Source organism: Mycetomoellerius zeteki, unplaced genomic scaffold, assembly GCF_001594055.1.
Source record: "Mycetomoellerius zeteki isolate Tzet28-1 unplaced genomic scaffold, Tzet1.0 scaffold848, whole genome shotgun sequence".
In the NCBI taxonomy this organism is placed as follows: domain Eukaryota; kingdom Metazoa; phylum Arthropoda; class Insecta; order Hymenoptera; family Formicidae; genus Mycetomoellerius; species Mycetomoellerius zeteki.
In genome coordinates, this window is record NW_017257882.1 from 157,292 (window position 1) to 178,467 (window position 21,176).

Here is a 21,176-nt window from a genome sequence, read left to right on the forward strand (position 1 = left end):
TATAATAATATATTATTAATTAAATTTAAAAGTTGCGCTTTATTGTAAACAAGTTTCTACATTATATATTATATATTCTTTTGTATGTAATTTTTAATCTTATATTCTCATATAGAGAGTTTCTTATAATTAGTAATTTCACATGTAATTATTAATTTCATAAATACAAACATAACAATCTATTTATTGTGAATTAAATTGAAAATATAATATGTATAATAATGTGCTATAAACAGATATAATTAGAGTGTGATGTATGTTCGTTTATGATGCATAATATATGCTATAATCGCCCAAAGGATTACTACCCAAATTGATTCAATTAAACATAAAGCACGACTATCCATGGCGCCGATCCTCCAATGGAATGGAAAGATTTCATAACACACGCTATGACCCACATATAACAGCAGTGCATTCATGCCTGAATTAATATATGAATTATGTAAAAAAATTATAGAAATGTGAAAAATGCTAAAAACACATTTTATATTTTTCTTTATAATATTGTAACTCTAAATATTTAATTTGCCGCTAACATAATTTAAAAACTGGTTTTATAATCAACTAAAAAATTAAATGTAATTTATTTTAATTGATACAAAAAATTTTTGTCCAATTTATCTAATGTTTTTAAATCTCTATTTCATAGTTTCATGCCTTTTGGATTATTTTTAGTTGCGTATAAAACATTTAACGGCAAAATTTTAAAGTAAATTAAACAAAAAACGTATTTCTACTCACCGGGGATTTTAAAAGGACCACCTCGCCAAACTTGAGCAACGTCGATCAACAAATAACAAGCAGAAAGGAAAGCCAGAGAAAAAGAAGTAGAAACGAATACAAATGACAAAGACCTGCGTAATTATATCGATTCACAGAGAAATTAGTATTATGATTATTTTTATAATTCTGTATATAAGATAAAATTGCGCAAACTGCTATTTGTAGTAATAAATAACAGAGAGAGAACTAAATTTTATTATATATATATATATATAGAACTAAATTTTAATACTTTACCACAAATTTTTATTAACGGGTATAGTGTTAGTGAAATGAAAGGCGCAACCCAGACAAGCATAAAACACTGCCCACAAAAGCCATCTCATAACACGATCCTTCCAATCTTTATATAACATCAGAATTGTACCAGCATGTACACCTAGAAATACTTGAAATATCGCTGTGAGACATCCTAGAAAAATATACAGAGTGGAAAGTTACTTTTTAAAAGTGACTAGTTATCCTTACTTGGTTTTGAGTCAAAATAGTAACTATATATAGTTGCCGTTACTACTTTACTAATTCTCAAAAGTAATTCGTTATTATCATAACTTAAAAAGTAACAATTTTGTGCTATTTTTCCATTTTATTTTTTTAATGAAATAAGATCAGTCTAAAAAATTTTGAAACTTACTTTTTGTTTAAATATTTATAAAAATACTAAACAATGACATTATAGACCGATATATGAATATAACATAACTAAGATTCGAAACGAAATGATTTTTTGGTTCGAGCTAAAGCTTTGTACATACATAATAATATTTCAGAGTGAATTTATATATATATATATATATCTAGTTCTACAAATCACGCGTCGATTAAATTATCGATTTTAAAACACAACAGTTAACAAGTGATTTTTTACAATGCGAAAATTGTTTTAAAGCTATCGGATGTGCTTTTCACGATAGATTATTTAATCAATTAAAAATTGGATTTTCTTTAAATGTGATAAAATATAAAACTGCAACAAATTGTGATACTCTTCTTTGATACTTTCACTACAAAAAAGATTGATTTTATATTGGCTAAAATACGAGTACCTATCATCAAAAGAATATTTAGTGGTTTCAGGAAACGTTCTACTACGTGTTTTATTAAATACATAATATATATTTTAATAATTATGTTTATAACTGTAATAATAGACAACAAAAGTTACCTAAAATTCCTTCGGGATCAAAAGGACCAGATCCATAAACGGATTTAATAGTTGGATATTGATAAATATGGTTTAAGGTCAGTACAGTTTTATCAATATATCCAGTTGCACCTCCGGTACAGTTAAAATATTTACCATCTTCATGCCTTCCGCCCGGTCCAAGATATCCGCTATAGCATAATATAAAATCACTATGCACTCACTTACATAACAAATAATAGTATTAAAAAATTAGAGTTCAAAAACGAAGTTAAGGTACATACGTGGGACATCCAGGAACTGGAAGACAAAACGTTAAAGCGGAATGTACAATTATTAAAATCAGCATTACAAACCAGTGTGGCAAAAGGCTTAATACGTCTTGCATTTTCCGCATTATCGAAGTTGGTGATGGGTTCTATAAGTACACGGAAAATTTATGTTACTGTAATTCGCATATTGTCAAATTACACATTATAGTTTTTATGAGTTAAGAATTGTATATATTATATGTTATTATTGATAAGGTATAAAAAATTTCTATTAAACTATAGAAATATATTATTTTAACAAGAAAACAATTTTTATTATTATAACTTTTCATAGATAATTGTATAGATTTGCACCGATTGCAGATTTGTACCGATATCTCCCACGTTTGAGAAAAGTAAATGCGAAAGAAAAATATCGCAACATTTTCAAAGAATATAACATATCTATATAATATATAATATACATTTATATTGTAGGTTTTACAGAAATGCTTAATATTTTCATACCCGAAGAATTTTTGATTGTTGGGGTGGAAAGCAGAGATACACTAGGCCAACGACTAGATAAGTAACTCCGAATCGTTGAAGAACTCCAAATATCCGTATATTTTCCACTTGTGCATTTGTTCCTAATGTATTCAACGAAACGCCTATCAGAAATAGAAGGAAACTTCTCTGCGATAAAAAGTAGATATTGCATATATATTAACAGAAATTAGAAATATATATTATTAAGATTAAGATGAAAAATATACTAAGCTGCACTTCTTTTTACATTTTCAATGTCTTCTTTTAAGTGGATCAATAACACGTTCTAGCGTATATAAATAACATTCTTCATTTTTTCTTGTAACAATTACCTTTAAAATGGAATAACTGATTTGAAGTTTAGAAACTCCACGCTTTAACTGCGCCGATAAAGCTATAGGAATGCAAACACCCATGATCCATATAAAACAAGGAAATACTATATCTCCTAGTAACATGCCGTCCCAAATTGTGTGTTCCAATACGGTATAACTACCAGAGCCATCATTAACAAAAATCATGAAAAGAGTACTGGCCCTGCATCATATAAGCAATTGTATTAATATTGTACGAAATTTTCGGTTATATTGATCCCGCTTGTATTTCGACCTACTTTGAGAAAAAAGACTAAAACTTTGCATATACCTAGTAATTTTTCATTCATTACTCATTTTATCGAAATTATTTCTTAAATGTAAACTTTGTCAAACAAATATTTAAATATACATGCTTAAAAAAGATAACCATTTTTTAATACTATGTAATCCTGATGGAAAAATGTTGCTGAAATTATTCCACGTTTTGGAACATTTTTCAACAAAATTTCAGCATTTCAAAAAAAATTCAGTTTAATTTCAGCGATTTTTAGCTGAAAAATTAATTTTCGACAAAATTTCAGAAAAATTTCAGTAAAATTTTCAGACAAATTTCAGCAAGAATTTCAGAGAAATTTTAGAAAATTTCAGAGAAATTTCGGTTGGATTTCAATGATTTTTCAGTATGTTAGTTGCAAAATTCACTTTCAATGAAGTTTCAGCAAATTTTCACCAATTTCGCTGAAATGTTCCAAAACGTGGAATAATTTCAGCGAAACTTTTTCACTAGGGAATAAATTAATATTTGAAACAACATTGTCATAATTAAAAATGTCATTATTAAAATACAGCTATTACTTTTTATAATTCATCTAATAATATCTAATAATATATTTATACCCTCTGAATGTATCGATTGCTTTTACGCGACGTTTTGTTAGTTCTTTATTATTTGATTCATCCTTGATACTTATAACGCATCTTTTGATCATATGCCATAAAGATCTCCCAGCAGATATACTACATAAGATAAGTACAATTACTCCCAAAGTAATGAAGAGTTCTGTAAAAATATTATTTAAAAAATTTTGCAATATATAAAACTATACAGATTTTCCGTTTATTAAAATTAATATTTTTTCTATTAATCAATTAAATAAAAAAATGTTTCGAATAGCGATAATTATTTTGTCAACTGATAAATAATGATTGACAAAATTAACTATTATTTCGTTAATTTTTGTAATGAAACTGGAACGAGTAAAAAAACCTATACAGCTGTCTGTCACATGTAAATATATATATATAATTTTTTCCAAATTGTTTTTTATGTTTTAAAATTTATATTTGAAAAGCGACATATAATGTAAGAGCATTAGTATTTTAAAGTAAAATAGCATGTCATAAAATTGTTTGTATTTTGGTAGTTAGTATAGAATAAAAACGATACCTTCAAAATTTAGAATCATAATATCTTCATCGATTCTTTTAAGTGATCATTATAATTCCATATTTAATAATTATCTTTTTAATATTATTGATATCTTGATATCAGATAATATTTTCATGCCAGTTATCAAGTTCAATAAACAAATAAAATGATAATTCCACTAGTATAAGATACGTTTTATCAATTGATATCTTATATTTATACGTTCAAATTGTATAATTCTTAATATCATATGACATCTCTATAATTATCTCAAGATAATTAACAAAACATAGGAATATTTAGATACATACCTGTATACGGATATGTTGGATTCTTCATAGTTCTAAAATTACAAGTGTTATTTTGTACCGCCAATTCGTATAAACCATATTGCCCTAAGTGCGGCGTCAGTTCGCAAACAATATTGCTAAAAGATAAGATTTGAAAAACATTAATTAAAATAAGATAAAATAATGCGTTGGCAGAATAAACAATATTATACATAATAACAGCAGTATTTGTAAAACAGCTTAAATACAAGATTTTAATTCATAATAATTGGAGTACGTTGCATAAACAGCTTTTTTTAAATTATTATTTTTTCTTAACATTGATTTATTTTATTATGTGTAACTTATAATATAAATTTTGTTATGTATTTACTGTGTATAACAGTATTAATGTGAACTCATTGAAAATTCAATATTTTACGAGTTATTTCGTCTTTTCTCATGAAAATATATTCATATATGTCAATAAAATATAAAATATTTCCTAAGCTATTATAAGACATTTTTTACAATTGAATTGAAATATTTTTACACGTGGAACAATTAGAAAAATCAAAATACGAAAAAATTATGACGTTACATTTAAAAAAATGCTAATAATAGCATCAATTGAAATCATAAAAATTGCATTTCTAAAAAATTTGGTGCATATTTCGTTTTTAAAACTGAACCATCTACAACTTTTTTCTTTTAAATGAAAAATAACTATAAATTTTTATTTGGAGTTATAATATGTTAAAGTTAAAATGGCACGTGGACATATTTATATGTGTACATCTTGGTAAAATATTATCATGTAATATATATTTTTTATATTAGCAAAATAGGAATTTTAGTCTTATAGGAATTTTTTTTCTTTGAAATTTATAAAAATTTCTGAGCAACACTCTTTAAACTTTTTTAAATTTTATAAGTTCCTTTTAAAATTTTTATACAAAAATTAAAAAATTTTTTTAAATTATAAAATTATTGTAAAATTGTAAAACTTCTGAAAAATTATATAAAGAATTCTAAGAAAAATTCTCATCAGAGATGCATATGTGTATGTATATATGTCTTTTATTAATAAAATTTATTCGGAAAAAAACGCAGTATGTATGAAATAATAAATAGTTGATTTAAATAATTAAAACAAATAACTAAATAAATAATTAACTTGAATAAGTTTACCTTGTAATTTTGGAAGATACATATTCCTCACTTCCATTATTGTTTAATATTCTCCACTTTAATGTTTCGATCGTACTGAATTTTAGGCTATTGATATTGTTTGAAATCTGCGCTATTCGTTTATATGGACACTAAAAAAAAATATATAACGAAAAGTTAAAAATATATTAGTTATGCACCTACAAACTTATATACTGTTCAAAAAGATTTTGCGTTACATATATATATACGAAATCTATTTAAAAATTATTTATCAATTAGTCTACTCTGCTTTTTCTTTGAAAATTTTATTTTAGAATAATATTCTGATCAAAGTCTACATTGCTGAAGTCAATTGAATTCTATGAAATTTTTCAGTATATCACGAATCGTAATTTATTAATAACTGCTTAAATTTTTCTTTTACTGCCTAATTTTATTACTGTCATAATAATACCATTATTTACTATATTAGATAAATTGTATTTTAAAAACTATACATATAAAATATCATAATTGTACTTACTGATAAACAATTCATAGAGAGCGAATACAGCCATTTGTTAAAGTTTCCATTGTCAGATATCACGTTTACGCAGGCTTCGTCAAACTTTAAACGATCGTAAGAGCAATTTAAGTTGTTCATTATTAGTATCTTTATTAAAATAAGACTATATTTAAATTGTAATAAGATGCGTATTCTTAATTGATAGAATATACGTTTAAGCGATTGACATATGTGATATCAAAATCCCTCGTGTGACATCTGTTTCCTTCATAATATGAATGACTTCAAATTAATAAATATTACACTGTTGAAAATCTTACGATCGTATTTTTCCTTATATTTATTGATGAGGCTTAAGTTTACACAATGATAGTAGCGAGTAGCGACGCCTGACTGAGGTAACAAAGTGACTTTTCTTAATAACATCGCAAAATATCAGAACTGCGATTATATCAAGTGCTAAACATGAACGACTGAAGAGTGAAAGTGAAGACCTACATTAATCACTAACACTGTTGCATATGAGCGTATCCTTTCAGCAAAAGTAAGAAAATATATTGAGGACAAATCAGTTATAAAATAATTACAGAATATACGTTCCCTTAATTCGTCCATTTATTTTAGAGACAGCTTGTACAATATATTGCATGTTTACCAAATTTTTTTAATATTAAAAGATATTAAAATTATGTTAGTTTAGATATTTATGCAAATTGTTATGGAGAATTAAATCAATTTCTGTTCTCGCATATGTGTGTGTGCGCGCGCACACATGTACAATCATTTTTAAAGAATTTAATCTTTTAAATGTAATTATTTGATATATAAATCTTGCATCCTAACGATGCTTTCCTAACGATTTCTTGCATCCTATGCCATATTGCGTTTTGTGTATATAATACATAAATAAAACCAAAATGATTGAAACACAAATACAACGTAATTATTAGAAAATTTCTTTTTAGGTATAATATTATTTCGACAATTTATTATCCCATCACTATAAATTATTTTCTCTTTCATCTATTTCGTTATAATAATTACAATTCATGTCACTTATATTTTTATCCATTTAATTTATAGTTAGAAACAAAGATTCAACTTTTCGTAAATACAATGTCTTAATCACTCTGTTGTCGTCGTCACATTGCCATAAAAATACTAGTGACGTACTAATAAATCATTAGTTGTCGTCATGTTGCCGTCACATTGCTGGTAACACACCACTAATATTTCTAACTGCTTGCTTTTAAAATCAACTAAATATTTGTATAATCATTCATATTGCTTAGTACGAAGAGATACTTGATATGATGACGGCAACCAGACAATAACTATTCAACAACTCAGTGAATTAGTTTGCTCGATGTGATTAATTATGCTTGGTTATCTGGAATCTTAAATGATATTAATATATAATATTTAATTCTGATATTATTAACAAAACTAATACAAATATTAATTGACATATAAGTTTATAGTTTAATATATTTTATTAACGTAATAACATTAATGATCTAAAGTATAAAGTAATACAATTTTATAGATACTTTATGTGTTTTTCTGTACGCCTGAAAGATGTAACATAGCTATATTTCTTCGTACGTATCGATATCTATGGAAATGATCAATTGTGTTCTTTCAAATCTGTTTGCCAGTCTGTGTATACATGTCTGTTTAAAGTGAAACAAGTTTAAAATAAATATTGACGAAAAGTACATATGTATTCATTCCAAAGTTTTCAAGTTTTTAAAATTCTATTTTGATAAATGAAAACTTAATTACCAAACGTAATCTATTCTATCAAAAGTTGTGAATAATGCTACATTAACAGTCGTTTTAACGATTTTTTAAACGATTATTTACATAAAATAAAAAAAGTATAAACAAAACATTAACTTTGGTGATCATAATTTACTGTAATATATATAATTTATTTTATGACATTACTTCTCTCTCTCTCTCTCTCTCTCTCTCTCTCTCATAAAATACATAACTATAATTTATTTTTTCTTTCGAGAGAAAATAGTTATATATTATTATGTTTGTTGAGAAAAGAATACATTTGTACTTTTCAATCTCTCTTCCAAATTTACAAACATATTACCTCTCCCCTTCACACAACACACATACATACGTATGCGCGCGCGTGTAATATACATACATATATATGATGGTCCACTTGGGCACTTTGCATATCTTTATTATTTTAAATAAGAAAAAATTGAAAAGTTTTATAGTGTCAAGGCACTCGTAATAGCAATACTTTTAATATACACAGAGATAGGAGATGACCATTGATTTTTTGATACCTTATATTTTTTTATCTTAATATTTTTATATGTAGAATGTTTGCGTTAACCATATTATCATGAACAACGAAAGTATTACCATTATATTTGCCAATTTACAACCATAAAATTTTATAGCTTTTCAATCTTTTTTTATTTAAAATAGTAAATATAAAACATTTGTGTGTGTGTGTGTGTGTATGAGTGTTGTCTGTGTAACACTTAATGCAAGTTTGGATGCACACAAAAATACAATGATCGAGTACAAAGCCTTGCTTGAATTTTTTTAGGCAATGAGATAACAAATCATCGATGCGAAAGAGCCAGAGTTCGAATACAAGTTCTAGCTGTGAGTACTTAAAAAATTATTTATTGACTAAGAAGTGTTCTTATTTCTTTGTGCATGTAACATAGGAAGTCAACGTAGCTAGGACTTCCATCAATTCCCCTATCTTCAACCAAGAAATGGCGTAGAACCATTTCCAATTTTTCATGTTGTCTCACTATCGTTAACTGTAACAAAGAAATAGAATTATATCATGATCTAGTATAATCTATTTATGCATTATATTAAATAAGTTACTTACTTTTACACAATGATGTCTTTCGGCGCGTATTCGATTGATAATATTCGTGATTCTATTATTTAAAGGAGTGTCTAAGATCGGCAGCGCACGATCTGTATCAACTTGGACCACCGAAGGTACTCCAAAGACACTCTGTACCCATTGAGAAGAAAGTGCCATACCCAACCATAAGAACATATGGATGGTGTTTTCTGCAAAATAAAACGTAAAACATATAAAATAATACTAATATTATTTTTCATATTTCAAAAATAAAGATGTAGCAATCACAAGTTTTTGAAATGTTAGAGTTGTTCGTAGTACGGTATAATAGCGTTTTAAAAATCGGAATTGCATATTGAGTATAACAAGATACTGTTGAAAATAATTATATTCTTTTTTTTATTTAAAAATAGAGATTGATTCTGTTAAATTATGTTATTTATAATTTTATATTGTTTAAAAAATCAATATTTTTTATTAAGTATGTATGTCAATATTCTATGTAATTTTAATATTACCAAGTAAATAGGCGCCATCATCTGTAAATTTATCGACAGAGCAACGTAACATTGGCGGCAGTTCCGTATCTTGAGGATCAATGTTATGTAAAGGAAATAATCTAGGATAAGTATATGCAACTGATAGAGGAACAGGCATTGTTGTAACTGCTTGCATTATATAAGATTTATCATCAATGGCCATATCAGCTCCTAAAATGAAAATAAATAAATAAATAAATACAATGATAAATAAATATATTAGCTGAATATATTCATATAGAGTATATTTTTACCTCCTGATAATGCATCGCTTTTCAGTAAACAGTTTACATAAAGTGGAAGTAATTTCATACATTCTGGCAAGATTAATTGCCCAGCACTGGATGGTGTTGCACAATGCTTTCGATATACAGCCAGTATGTTTGCGCATCGTGCAATCAAGTTATCTTTCACCGTTTTTGGAGTAGATTCCAGTAATTTAAAAACGCCTAATAAAAAGTAATCACGATCACATGTTATTATTTAAATAAGTATTATTTTTGTAATCTCATGACACTCTTAATTTTCTTACTTTGTTTAGAAAAGTAATTTATTATGGCATCCAAATCGCATGCGCGATACAAATCGACCATTTGCGATGAGGTTTTCAAACTCAAGTTCATGATTCGCAATCTTCTTATACCACCGCAGGAAGTATACAGCAAAGCCACTTGAACGTACACACCTTCTTCTTCCGTTAATTTGTCGTCGTGTTTAATTTCTATTCCAATAGCCTTAAAAATAAAAATATTAAAAAGATGAAGTAATTAAGTAAAATGAAATTAAAACAGATAAATATTAACAAATAACTATTTATTCTATACTGTTGTAGCGCACAATGTAATTCTATTATATTATATAATAGAATTACGGTAATTAACTAATTATGAGATAACTAATGTACCTTATCGCAGTCTATACTGCCTAATTCCATGTCCGTTGTATTAGACATAAAGTAATGTCCATAGAAATCGATTGCTCTAACACCTGTTGATGTACGTACTCGCATCATAGCATCAAAAGCAATTGGTCTACTAATGTTATTAATAATATCTAAAATTAATCTTTCACCATCGATATCAGCCTGCAATAAAAATCCATAGACTATATTTCTGAATATTTTGTTTCATAAAGTAAAGCACATTAAAAATATATTTTACATAGAATCTTCTAGTAAATTTGATAAATATTTATATACATTTTTATTGTACTATAGCTCACCTGAAAATAAGTGTATTTATAAATCTCTCCTCCAGTAAGACGACAAATTTGACCAATTGTTGCTATATCTACATATGAATTGTTAAAGATGAATAAATCTACACTACAACCTGCACCGACACATTCCTGACCCAAATTATTATAGACATTGTTCTGCGGAGCTATGAAAAATAAAATAGTTTTATAAAAGTTACAAATTATTATTACTTTGAATACTGTAAAATACATACTTAATACCGTTTTTTCTTTATCTGTTCCAAGTACTTTACGATCGTCACGGTTTTTCAGTTTCCCAGGTGCTTCGGCAATTGGTAAAGATGAATGGAATATTAATAATTTGCCTGCACGTTCCGATGCCTGGAATTATAATTATGTATGTTTTATGATAATAATCAACATAAACAAAATTATGTATATCTTCACTGAACGGATTTATTAACTTATATTTAATCACTAACGAGAAAAATTTATCTACATACTTTTTGTCTAATTTTCTTTCTACATTATATATATAACTGTGTTGTTTATTTACCTTTAATGCTTCTAGTCCAGCTTGTATGGCAGGAGCAAGAATCGTTTCTGTCTCTCGAGTGTCTGCGAACATTTGAGGAATCTGTGTCATAAGGCTGTCGATAACTGCCTCACTCTCCTCGATGTCGCATAAAAATCCATCTAACAGTGGCATAAATACATCTTGAATATCTCCAACAACCATCATTTGTGGTTGAGCAAGACAAGGATTGATGTTATAAAAATGCACAGTATTATTATATGTTATAAAGCCAACTTTCATGTTGCTTTTGGTTTGTTCATCATCAATAGGTAGATTTTTTATTATAGATTTCATCTTTGTACATAATAAGTTCACTAATCCCGATTTAATTGTATTGTACGATACATCAATTATGAACACAATGGCTGGTGATTTTGGAAAAATGTTGTCCTGCAAAAAGAATAAACGTGTGGAAATCAACATTAATAAATTATATACACATAAATTTATAATTTTAACGATTTAGATAAATAATTTCAATTATTATTTTGTTTTCTAACTTTCTAAAACATTAAATTTAATTATTTACTAATACATTGCTGTAAAATTTGAAAATTTATTGAAATTTTATTGAATGATCTATGTAAATGATTAAATATATTGAGTTAATTTACCCTGCAATAATCTTTTGTGGCTATATATTCAAATGTACCCAACGTTAATTCAGGTCTCTCATAACGATCCAAGCGTTGACCTGTGTGGTCTAAGTGTTGGAAATATTCATTTGGTACTAAACATAGAAATAAATATAGATATAAATATTTAATGCAAAAACTGTGAATACTTACAAAATAATTCTTAATTAATTGTTACCTTCTGTAGTTGCTTTACAAAACATGCATTGAAATCTTCGACCAGCATCAATAAATTGCATAAATGGACACATGTAAGCTTTACAACGTACGCAACGTACTGGTCCAATTTCACCCATATCTACAATTGGTGGTTCAAATTCTCCTTTCACAATCCGAGCCATTGGACTTATCACAAGTCCAAAAGGAATATTAGTCTGTGTAAGATACAAATGTATCAAAAAAATGCGAAACAAAATAACTAAATAACAAACTGACTCTTTCACTCTATTCCAATATACCTGCTTTATAAGATCAGCAGTAGTGGGTACATTATACATAGTGGATCTGATGTATCTGGGAGAAGTATTTCCTTGATCTTGAGTTACAAAATCTGTTGTCACTAAAGGTGGTGCCAGACCTTTCTGATTCGTTATAAATACTCCACGTCTCATACTTTGATCATCTTGTATTACTTGAATCTGGATTGAAGACAGTTTGATTTGAGATAATAAATAATATTAGCATATATAAAATAAGTTGAAAAAATTAAATTCATACTGGGCTCGGCATTTGTTCTGGATCAAGCCGTCTAGTTGGTTGAGATTGCAATCCTGATTGATATCCTGTAGCATTCGGTGTACTTTGATATAGATTTCTTTGATTACTATACATATCCTGCGAAAGAAAAATAGTTGTCATTCTTTTCTCTGTAAAAATTCTTAATTAACTCTTAAAATAGGAAATTTTTTTAATATATACCATTTGGTTAGGATATCCTGATTGCTGATACGTTGGTTGTTGAAAGCCTGAAGTGATACCTGGTGATGCACGATTCATTCCTAAAGGACTGGATAAATTTTGCCCTGGTAATGGAGGCATAGTAGAGCCATATTGTCTTTGTCCAGACTGCATTAAACCTGATCCTACAGGATTCGCTGTAGTTTGACTCGGCATTGGAGGCATAGTTGGTAAATATTGCTTTTGTCGAGCTTGAGAATAGTTGGATCCTGGAGGACTTGTTATAGAATGTCCTGTTGTCGAAAAAGAAGGAGCAAATTGTGATGAATCAGATGCTGAATCTGTTGGAGGTGCTACAGCTTGTGGTGGTAATGGTGGTGGTAATGGTGGCGCAGAATTATATGGTGCTGTTCCAGACTGATATAGGCTAGTGTTTGGGAAATTAGTTCCATAAGCTTGATAACCCATAGAAGCTTGCCCATGTCCAAGAGGAGGTCCTGTAGATAAACGTGAAGGTATTTGAGGACCAGGAACACCTGTCACCGGAGGACTCATTATTTGAGAGCGATCCCCAGGTGGTGTCGACAGTGACAACGGAGAATGCATTTGTGAATTCAATAAATTCTGTTCTCCAACAATCGGTTGCTTTAAAAAATTTTGTTGATTGTTTATTGGAGGCACAGACGCAGCGTATGGATGCTGCCTTCCTACTTCTGGAATATGCTGCATCTGTCGTAACAAAATTTATTACAGATATAAACTCTAAGTATATTGAAAATGTACTAATTATGATATGTTATGAAATAGATATCTCATTTATATAAGAATACAAAGAAACTTAGAAAAAAAAATATCAATATAATACTACAACAGTTTTATTATTATTTATAATTGTTTTAATGTACATATATAAAATATATGTAACATAGACAAACTGAAATAAATAAAATAAAATAAAAATTTAACATGTCTGAAAAGTGAAAGGTAACCTACATGAACAAAAGTGTCACATTTGTTTTATAATATAGGTATAAAATGTGAACATGTTCTATGCATATCCGTAACGTAAGCTCCCATTTAAATGAAACGTAAAGTATAAAAAGACATTAAATAATAGCGACTAGAAATAAATAAATGCATATGCGACGTTTTAAACCCCAAAATTATTACATGTGGAAACACCAATAAACTTTGTATACAATTATCTTAAATATATGATATACGTACGTTATATCGTAAAATATGTTTTAAACTGAATCATAACAATTCTAATATCTCGGAAAATGTTTATACACGAAATGTACAAGAAATGTACGTGAGTATAACTTGATGTAATTGTCCACTGGATATGACTGCTACCGATGCCACGTAAGGCGGCATTGCGCATGCGTCCAATACACGCTGACAAGACACGTCATGCTACAATTTAGACCACTAAAATTTGATACGAAAAAAATTAAGCACGCGATATATTTAACGTGTGAATAATAGTATAATTTTTTTCAGATTTAATAAATTATCTGTATACATGAAACATATTCGTTAAATTATAATGATTATTAATAAAGGCAAATTTAGACTGTTTCTGATGTCTAATGTAAAAATAATACGCGGGCGACATTTGAATCTCTCATAAAAGACTTTTCTGTATTCATTCAAATTTATTCTGTTTTGATTTGGATTAATTTTATGTAATTTTAACTGACTATACGATACACGATACGATTTCTCGATGCATATATCAGAGAGCTCTACATATATTCTATCTAATATTTCTAGTAATTTAGTAGAGATTTTCTTACTCGAAGTGAAAAAATATAAAATATCTCGGAACTGATACTTAAAACTTATCTTTAATATAAATCCGATAGATTTTAAAAACACATTAATTTCTGTCACAGATAATTATAATTTCAAATCTTAATATATTTTTGATTATTTATATCTTTATTAAATATTGATGCTGAATATAATTTAAAATTAGATATCCTTTTACTTAACAAAGAAATAAAAAATTGAAAAAATCACTCGATCTATATAATTTATGTAGCGAGATCAAATCACGTATAAGAAAATGTTTCCATAAACATATAATATTGCAATGTATAAAGAATACAAATAAACGCGATATTTCATCATTTATTATGCAAAAATTATTTTATCAAGAATAAAATATTAGTGAAATTTGAAAGAAACTTAAATTATTTAAATTAAATATGTATAATAGATAATAGCATAAATAATTATTACAATAGAATTTATTTTTCATATATATATATATAACGAATATATATTTATATGTACATAATACATAATAAATTCTATCATACTTATTCAATAGAACTTATTTAGTACTCACACGCATACATACATATTATTACCACATCCATGCACGCGTGCACACATTTGTGTCTATATTTTTTTGTGTAATTACATTCACAATTCATTATTATAATACATTGCACGATATCCACAATCAGTACAATTGAAGGCATAATCGGTTCCTTATCGAAAAATAAACCGTCAGAGAAATCCGTATTGTAATATATAAAAATAAATTTTTGCTTATATGTACATACATATATATATATATATCGGAAGATAAACGCATCATGTGATGTGAGTATACACTCAAAGCGTATATGGATATTCCTTGATATAATTTTTAATTAATAGTGGTAAACAGTCAATAGGCAACTTGTTTCGATTCACGGAGAGTCTGGCCAAATGCGACAGTGATCTAACTTCTTTGACAAGAGGACTGGTCAAATAGATCTGACTATACAGTTGTCCACTGTAGTCGACCCACACTTCCCTGCGATGCTCATCCATCCTCTTTGAATACGCGACATAGTACTCCAACATTTTAATAGGACAATCAAAAAATGGCATCGCCAATGCTAATTTAGGGTCGGTAGTTTCAAGTCGAAAATGTTCAAGGAAATAGTGTACTCTAATAGAAGCAGGACCTTTGGTTGTTTTCACAGATACCGCAAAAGTGAATCTGTAATCTGAACTGTCTCTCATTAGCCATCGACCTACGGATGCGTCCTTTAAAAGGTTTTCACTTTGCTGCCGACTGATGCCCTCATGATACCAACCACAAATCTGCAGCAATCTTTTTACTTCGCGTAATCTATTTACATGTACGTCCGGACTCCAGGCAGTCAGTGGCCAGGATACCGGAGTTGTCAATGTTTCATCCACTTGTTCAGTATTATTACAACTCTTGTTGTTTTCTGCGACAATCTGATTCACCATTGCGCAGTCCAATTCGTTCGGTTGCACGAGACCACCTCCGTGAAAGTTATTTCTACCACGACCTGGCAATTTCATCGCTATAACTTGGTTCGGTGGCGTTGTCGTTGTTGCTGTGATGTTTACCGTGCACTGAGCTACCAGATTCGCAGGTAGCTGCACAGTAGCGTTTACTCGGAATTGCACGCTGCTACCGATAGGTTCCAGTAGCAATGAGTCATGATTATCTGCATCAAATATTCGTCTATGATGGTACTGACAATGGTTCTGCTGAAATGTACTTTTGCAATCGCAGCAGTTATTTGTTTTGATCGTGTTCGGTATCTTTCGTGACCTTGATTCAGAACTTATTTCATTATTTTCGTTATCTCTTATCGTCCCAGATGATATGACCCTTATGTTCGCAGGCAATTCTGAATAACCGTTGGGAGATGTAACAAATGTCCGATTATTAACGGCTGCGAAATTTTTTGTACATTTGGATGTCGCCAATCGTTCATCTTCAACGGTTAGTTTCTTCTGCACAAGACAACCGCCGCCGGTAAGTTTTGGTTCAATTTTGATTTGTGAAGTTTGCACCAGAATTTCGGGTTCTGTATGTTGTATTAGACAACCACCTGACTGTATATCAGGTGTAGCAATCGTGACGCTGTCGCCAGTGAGTTCGCATGTAGATGCGGCATATTGCTCCGAAGGTGCCATCTCATAATTAAGATTTTCTGTAATGAAGGGATCTTGATCATTCGATTGATAAATTGGCGATGTTAACAATGGATAGTGATTATGTTTCATCGACGTCTGTATGTCATAGAAGAGTTCCAGTGTATCAGAATCAGTAATTGCGACATTGGAGCCGCAGTTGACTGCACGCGACTGAAAGATGGTGGGTTCCTGAATCTTTGTAGATGGATTTATAAAACAACTGTTGTTGCTGGTGCAGCCATGGGACACTGGGAGACTACTAACATAATAGGTTGCCGTCCTTGAACAGATAGTATTAGCAGCCATCTTCTCTTCCTTTTTATCTTCTTCCTCCTCTTCCTCCTCCTCTTCTTCTTCTTCCTCATCTTCTTCATCTTCTTCAGCTTCTTCATCTTCTTCATCTTCTTCATCTTCTTCCTCTTCTTTACTCTCCTCTTCCTTCCTGATCTCCTCTTTCTCCTTTTCTTTTTTTTCTTTCTTTTCTTCTTCATTTTTTTCCTTTTCCTGTTTCTTCTTTTCTTCTTCCTCCCCTTCCTTCATTTTCTTTTGATTAGTTTCATCATTCCATTTTAAACAGCATCCTAATACAGGAAAATGATGATGGCATTTTGGACACACCATTCTCAACATCATGTTCGTACGCTCGCAAACGAATTACTGCAATCAACATAGCAGTCCGGTCTGAAACAAATAACGAATATTAATTGATATTATAAGTTAATAGCGTAAATAAGGATATAAATAGTAAAATTATTAAATTATTTGTACATGTTTGTATGATTATGATTTACAAAAAATATTGTATAGGTATTTTTGACAAAAATATTTTACGACAACAATCCTTTATCAAAAGACGGTCATAAATCATAAGCGTTTAAAAAATTGTTAAAAAATATTTATGCTGTAGAGTCGTATATTAACTTTTACATTCGATTTTCCACTTTTATTTTCAATTGCTGCCAATCATCGTTTCTTGGGGGGGAAAAAAAGAAACGAAGAAAGGTATAAGATTTATCGAGATCAAATTTCAAATTTCTATATTCAATTTTCTCAAAAAGAAAAAAAAACATATTCTATTCGATTTTTATTGTGTAGAATCATTTCCTTCTCAGGGAGAAATCAATATAATGGCTAGATCTATACATAATATTCTCATGAATTGAACTAGTTAATGTCAATAAAAATGTATTTTTAATCGTTAAGTTTAATATATAGGATTGTACACTAATGGAAACTTCTGCTCTGTATGTCGAAATAGGAGTTCTTAGAAAAACATTTTTGGCAAGAATCAGTGCGGCAGACGATAACGACGGCACCGCATAGCGTGACGTCTACTTCGTGGAATATAGTCTGAAAATTTGACGCGCTCCTACATTTACCCCCGAGCCACTTCTATGTCACTCTATTTTCACCAATTGGTGAACGCTTCTTCGAAGAAGCGCCTATGTTCGTCAGATATATTACGCAATCCGACTTGATAACAAAATTAGATCGCATATATATTTTAATCTCATAGATAATCAATGACGTTACATATTTCGAAAACTAATAATATTAAGCATAAAATCAATTGCGAATAGAATTATCTTTGAAACTTAAAATATTTTAAATAGTAGGGAAAAAAACTATTTTCTTTTTATTCTAAAATAAGTTATTTTCGTTTAAATAAATTATATTGCTTTTTTCTTAAAAAAAAAAAAACTTTTTAATAGAGAAATAATTTTCAATTTTATAAATTTGTTAAGCAATCTAGAAATATTTTTTTTAAATGAAAATAATGTAAATTTTATACATATAAATATAAATTTTTTACTTCATATATTTAAACTATATATATATATATGTATAACAATAAATAATTTAAATTCACATATAAGATTTATATTATTTTTACCCCAAAAAAAGATGCTTCTAGATTATTTAATAAAATTGTAAAACTAAAAATTACTTTTCCATAAGAAATTTTTTTTTATAGAAAAAATCAATATAATTTATGTAAAAAAATGAGAATAATTTATTTTAGAGTGAAAAGAAAATAATTATTCTCACTATTATTTGGAATGCTTTAAGTTTTAAGAATAATAGAAAGATGTACATGTATGTGTAATAATAAATAATTTATATTCATATATCTTTTCTGACACAATTGTATAGGTGTTACACACAGATTATATATTTTTATTCACATTAGAATGATTTAATGACGTTTATCATGACTTTTTTAACAATGTAAAAATAATAAAATTATTTAGTTACAGAAAAATATACTTTTTTATAATAGAGTGATAATATGCACACATATATAAGTACAATGAAATAAGTTCATTTAATTATCAACTAACATATGGAAATGTTAATTGTTTTTTTGTAGAATTAAAAAATTTCTGGAATAATTTAATTTAAAGGAAATTTTTAAAATAATGTAATAAAGCAAAAATAAAAAAACATTTTTTTAAGTACGCTACATTATTATTCATAATACCTTACCAAAAAATATGTAGCTTCGTTACTTCTTTAAAATATTTTATCCAAATATGTATGAATGTAGTTCAATGACATTTGTTCTTCCCTTCCTTCAAGTATCAATAAGGTTCTGTCAAAAATTGCCACTCCTGAGTAAATTTTCGTAACTGTCAAGTGAGTTCAGGAATAATTGAATTGATTTTATCAATTGTTTCAACCATCAACATAAAAATATTTTAGTAACAAACATATAAGGTAATAATTAAATTTATGATCTTTTTATTAGATGCATTATAAGTATATATTTACACAATAATATTGCATTGCTGTCAAACAACATTTTTTTCCATATGTTCCATATATAGTTTTATTGTCTGTATAAACAGATATAATCGAACACTACTCGAATAATAATTTGAAGAATAACAATAGAAGTGCAACATTTAAAAATCGAATATTATCATGTAATATATAAATTATATACATAAAACTATAAATCAGAATAAAATAAATTATAAAATTAATATTGTATCATGAACTAACCATTCAAATTGGCAGTGAAGTAAACTTTTATAAAACGTCGGTCTATGATAGTATTTTGTCGATGTCACGAGTAAAAATGCAATTACTTGGAACACTCATATAATCTCACGAAATAATCAATTCAACTGTTTCAACTAAAACCTTTTATGCAATAGAGTTGTACTTGACGTTCGAAAGAAAGGTGTTTCGGATTTTGTGAGATTTACAATAAGGCAATATGTCTCTCGAATCGTATACGCGAATATATACTTTAATATACTTCAATCGGACTCATTTACTAATGCTCACACGTCAAAGAATGAAATTTAACATATATAACTTAACCTAAACTTAACGTACTCGATAACGCAACGACCGGAAAACGGGAAAACACTAGCTTTCCTCGTATTCGCGGACAAACGATCACGAAAGACTGGAACTAAAGAGATTCAACAACTTGCATGAAGAGTACAGTCTTCATGACCAATAAGATAACAGGCCTGTTGTTTTTGGCTGAACTTTTGCACCAGTTCATCTTTCTTCCTCTTCTTTCCTCCTGGAGAGAAAAGGAAAAAAGATAAACTGGTGCAAAAGTTCAGCTAAAAAGAACAGGCCTAATGTTATTTACGTGCGACGTTGCGCAACGATACGATGCATCTAGCATCTACTAGAGTCCTATATATAAAGAGAAGCGACATCGAACCCCCACCACCAAGATCGGATCCCTACCATCACTCCTTAGGCCGGAATCAGACTATGCATTGAAGATTGAGATTGAAGATTGAAGATTAAAATTTGACCAGTGAGGACAAAGGAATTTTAGCTCCTATTGTTTTGATTGGTCAAATTTCAATCTTTCAATCTTCAATCTCAATATTCAATGCGTAGTCTGATTCCGGTCTTACGCCGCGACCGCCATGTTTCGACCGCTCCAGTGTCGTAAACATAAACATATGCTGGATTCACCCTGCATCCGATTTTCGTCATACGACGCTTTGCATCCAATCAGAAAACAGGATTCTGATAATACGAAGCAAAATTCATCGGAATCCTGTTTTCTGATTGGTTGCAGAGCGTCGTACGACGAAAATCGGATGCAGTGT

At 28.8% G+C, this 21,176-nt stretch overlaps 3 protein-coding genes across 7 annotated transcripts; all 3 read right to left on the reverse strand.

The window, feature by feature from the left end:
- Positions 1 to 198: 198 nt before the first annotated feature.
- LOC108730111 (heparan-alpha-glucosaminide N-acetyltransferase) lies at positions 199 to 6,854 on the reverse strand. Its single transcript, XM_018459599.1, has 11 exons — positions 6,442 to 6,854; positions 5,937 to 6,067; positions 4,788 to 4,903; positions 3,945 to 4,107; positions 3,063 to 3,267; positions 2,710 to 2,877; positions 2,215 to 2,348; positions 1,952 to 2,121; positions 1,024 to 1,198; positions 745 to 857; positions 199 to 424 (listed from the first exon to the last, which is right to left on the reverse strand). The coding sequence occupies exons 1-11, from the start codon at positions 6,559 to 6,561 to the stop codon at positions 243 to 245; spliced, it is 1,677 nt and encodes a 558-aa protein (XP_018315101.1). The 5' UTR covers positions 6,562 to 6,854; the 3' UTR covers positions 199 to 242.
- Positions 6,855 to 9,083: 2,229 nt separating this feature from the next.
- Positions 9,084 to 14,432, reverse strand: Sec24CD (COPII coat complex component secretory 24CD). Its single transcript, XM_018459604.1, has 15 exons — positions 14,356 to 14,432; positions 13,150 to 13,857; positions 12,949 to 13,065; positions 12,690 to 12,869; positions 12,410 to 12,605; positions 12,211 to 12,326; positions 11,576 to 11,986; positions 11,274 to 11,400; positions 11,044 to 11,204; positions 10,727 to 10,906; positions 10,355 to 10,556; positions 10,077 to 10,271; positions 9,802 to 9,993; positions 9,302 to 9,492; positions 9,084 to 9,227 (listed from the first exon to the last, which is right to left on the reverse strand). The coding sequence occupies exons 2-15, from the start codon at positions 13,855 to 13,857 to the stop codon at positions 9,084 to 9,086; spliced, it is 3,120 nt and encodes a 1,039-aa protein (XP_018315106.1). The 5' UTR covers positions 14,356 to 14,432.
- Positions 14,433 to 15,555: 1,123 nt separating this feature from the next.
- Positions 15,556 to 20,490, reverse strand: LOC108730117 (uncharacterized). Of its 5 annotated transcripts, none has more exons than XM_018459607.1 (3): positions 20,095 to 20,489; positions 19,576 to 19,681; positions 15,556 to 17,769 (listed from the first exon to the last, which is right to left on the reverse strand). In XM_018459607.1, exon 3 carries the CDS (start codon positions 17,719 to 17,721, stop codon positions 15,760 to 15,762), a length of 1,962 nt encoding a protein of 653 aa, XP_018315109.1. In that variant the 5' UTR covers positions 17,722 to 17,769; positions 19,576 to 19,681; positions 20,095 to 20,489; the 3' UTR covers positions 15,556 to 15,759. The 5 variants fall into 5 exon arrangements, with proteins under 5 accessions (XP_018315109.1, XP_018315110.1, XP_018315108.1 ...); XM_018459608.1 differs by having other exon boundaries at positions 19,576 to 19,700; XM_018459606.1 differs by having other exon boundaries at positions 19,576 to 19,718.
- Positions 20,491 to 21,176: the final 686 nt, after the last annotated feature.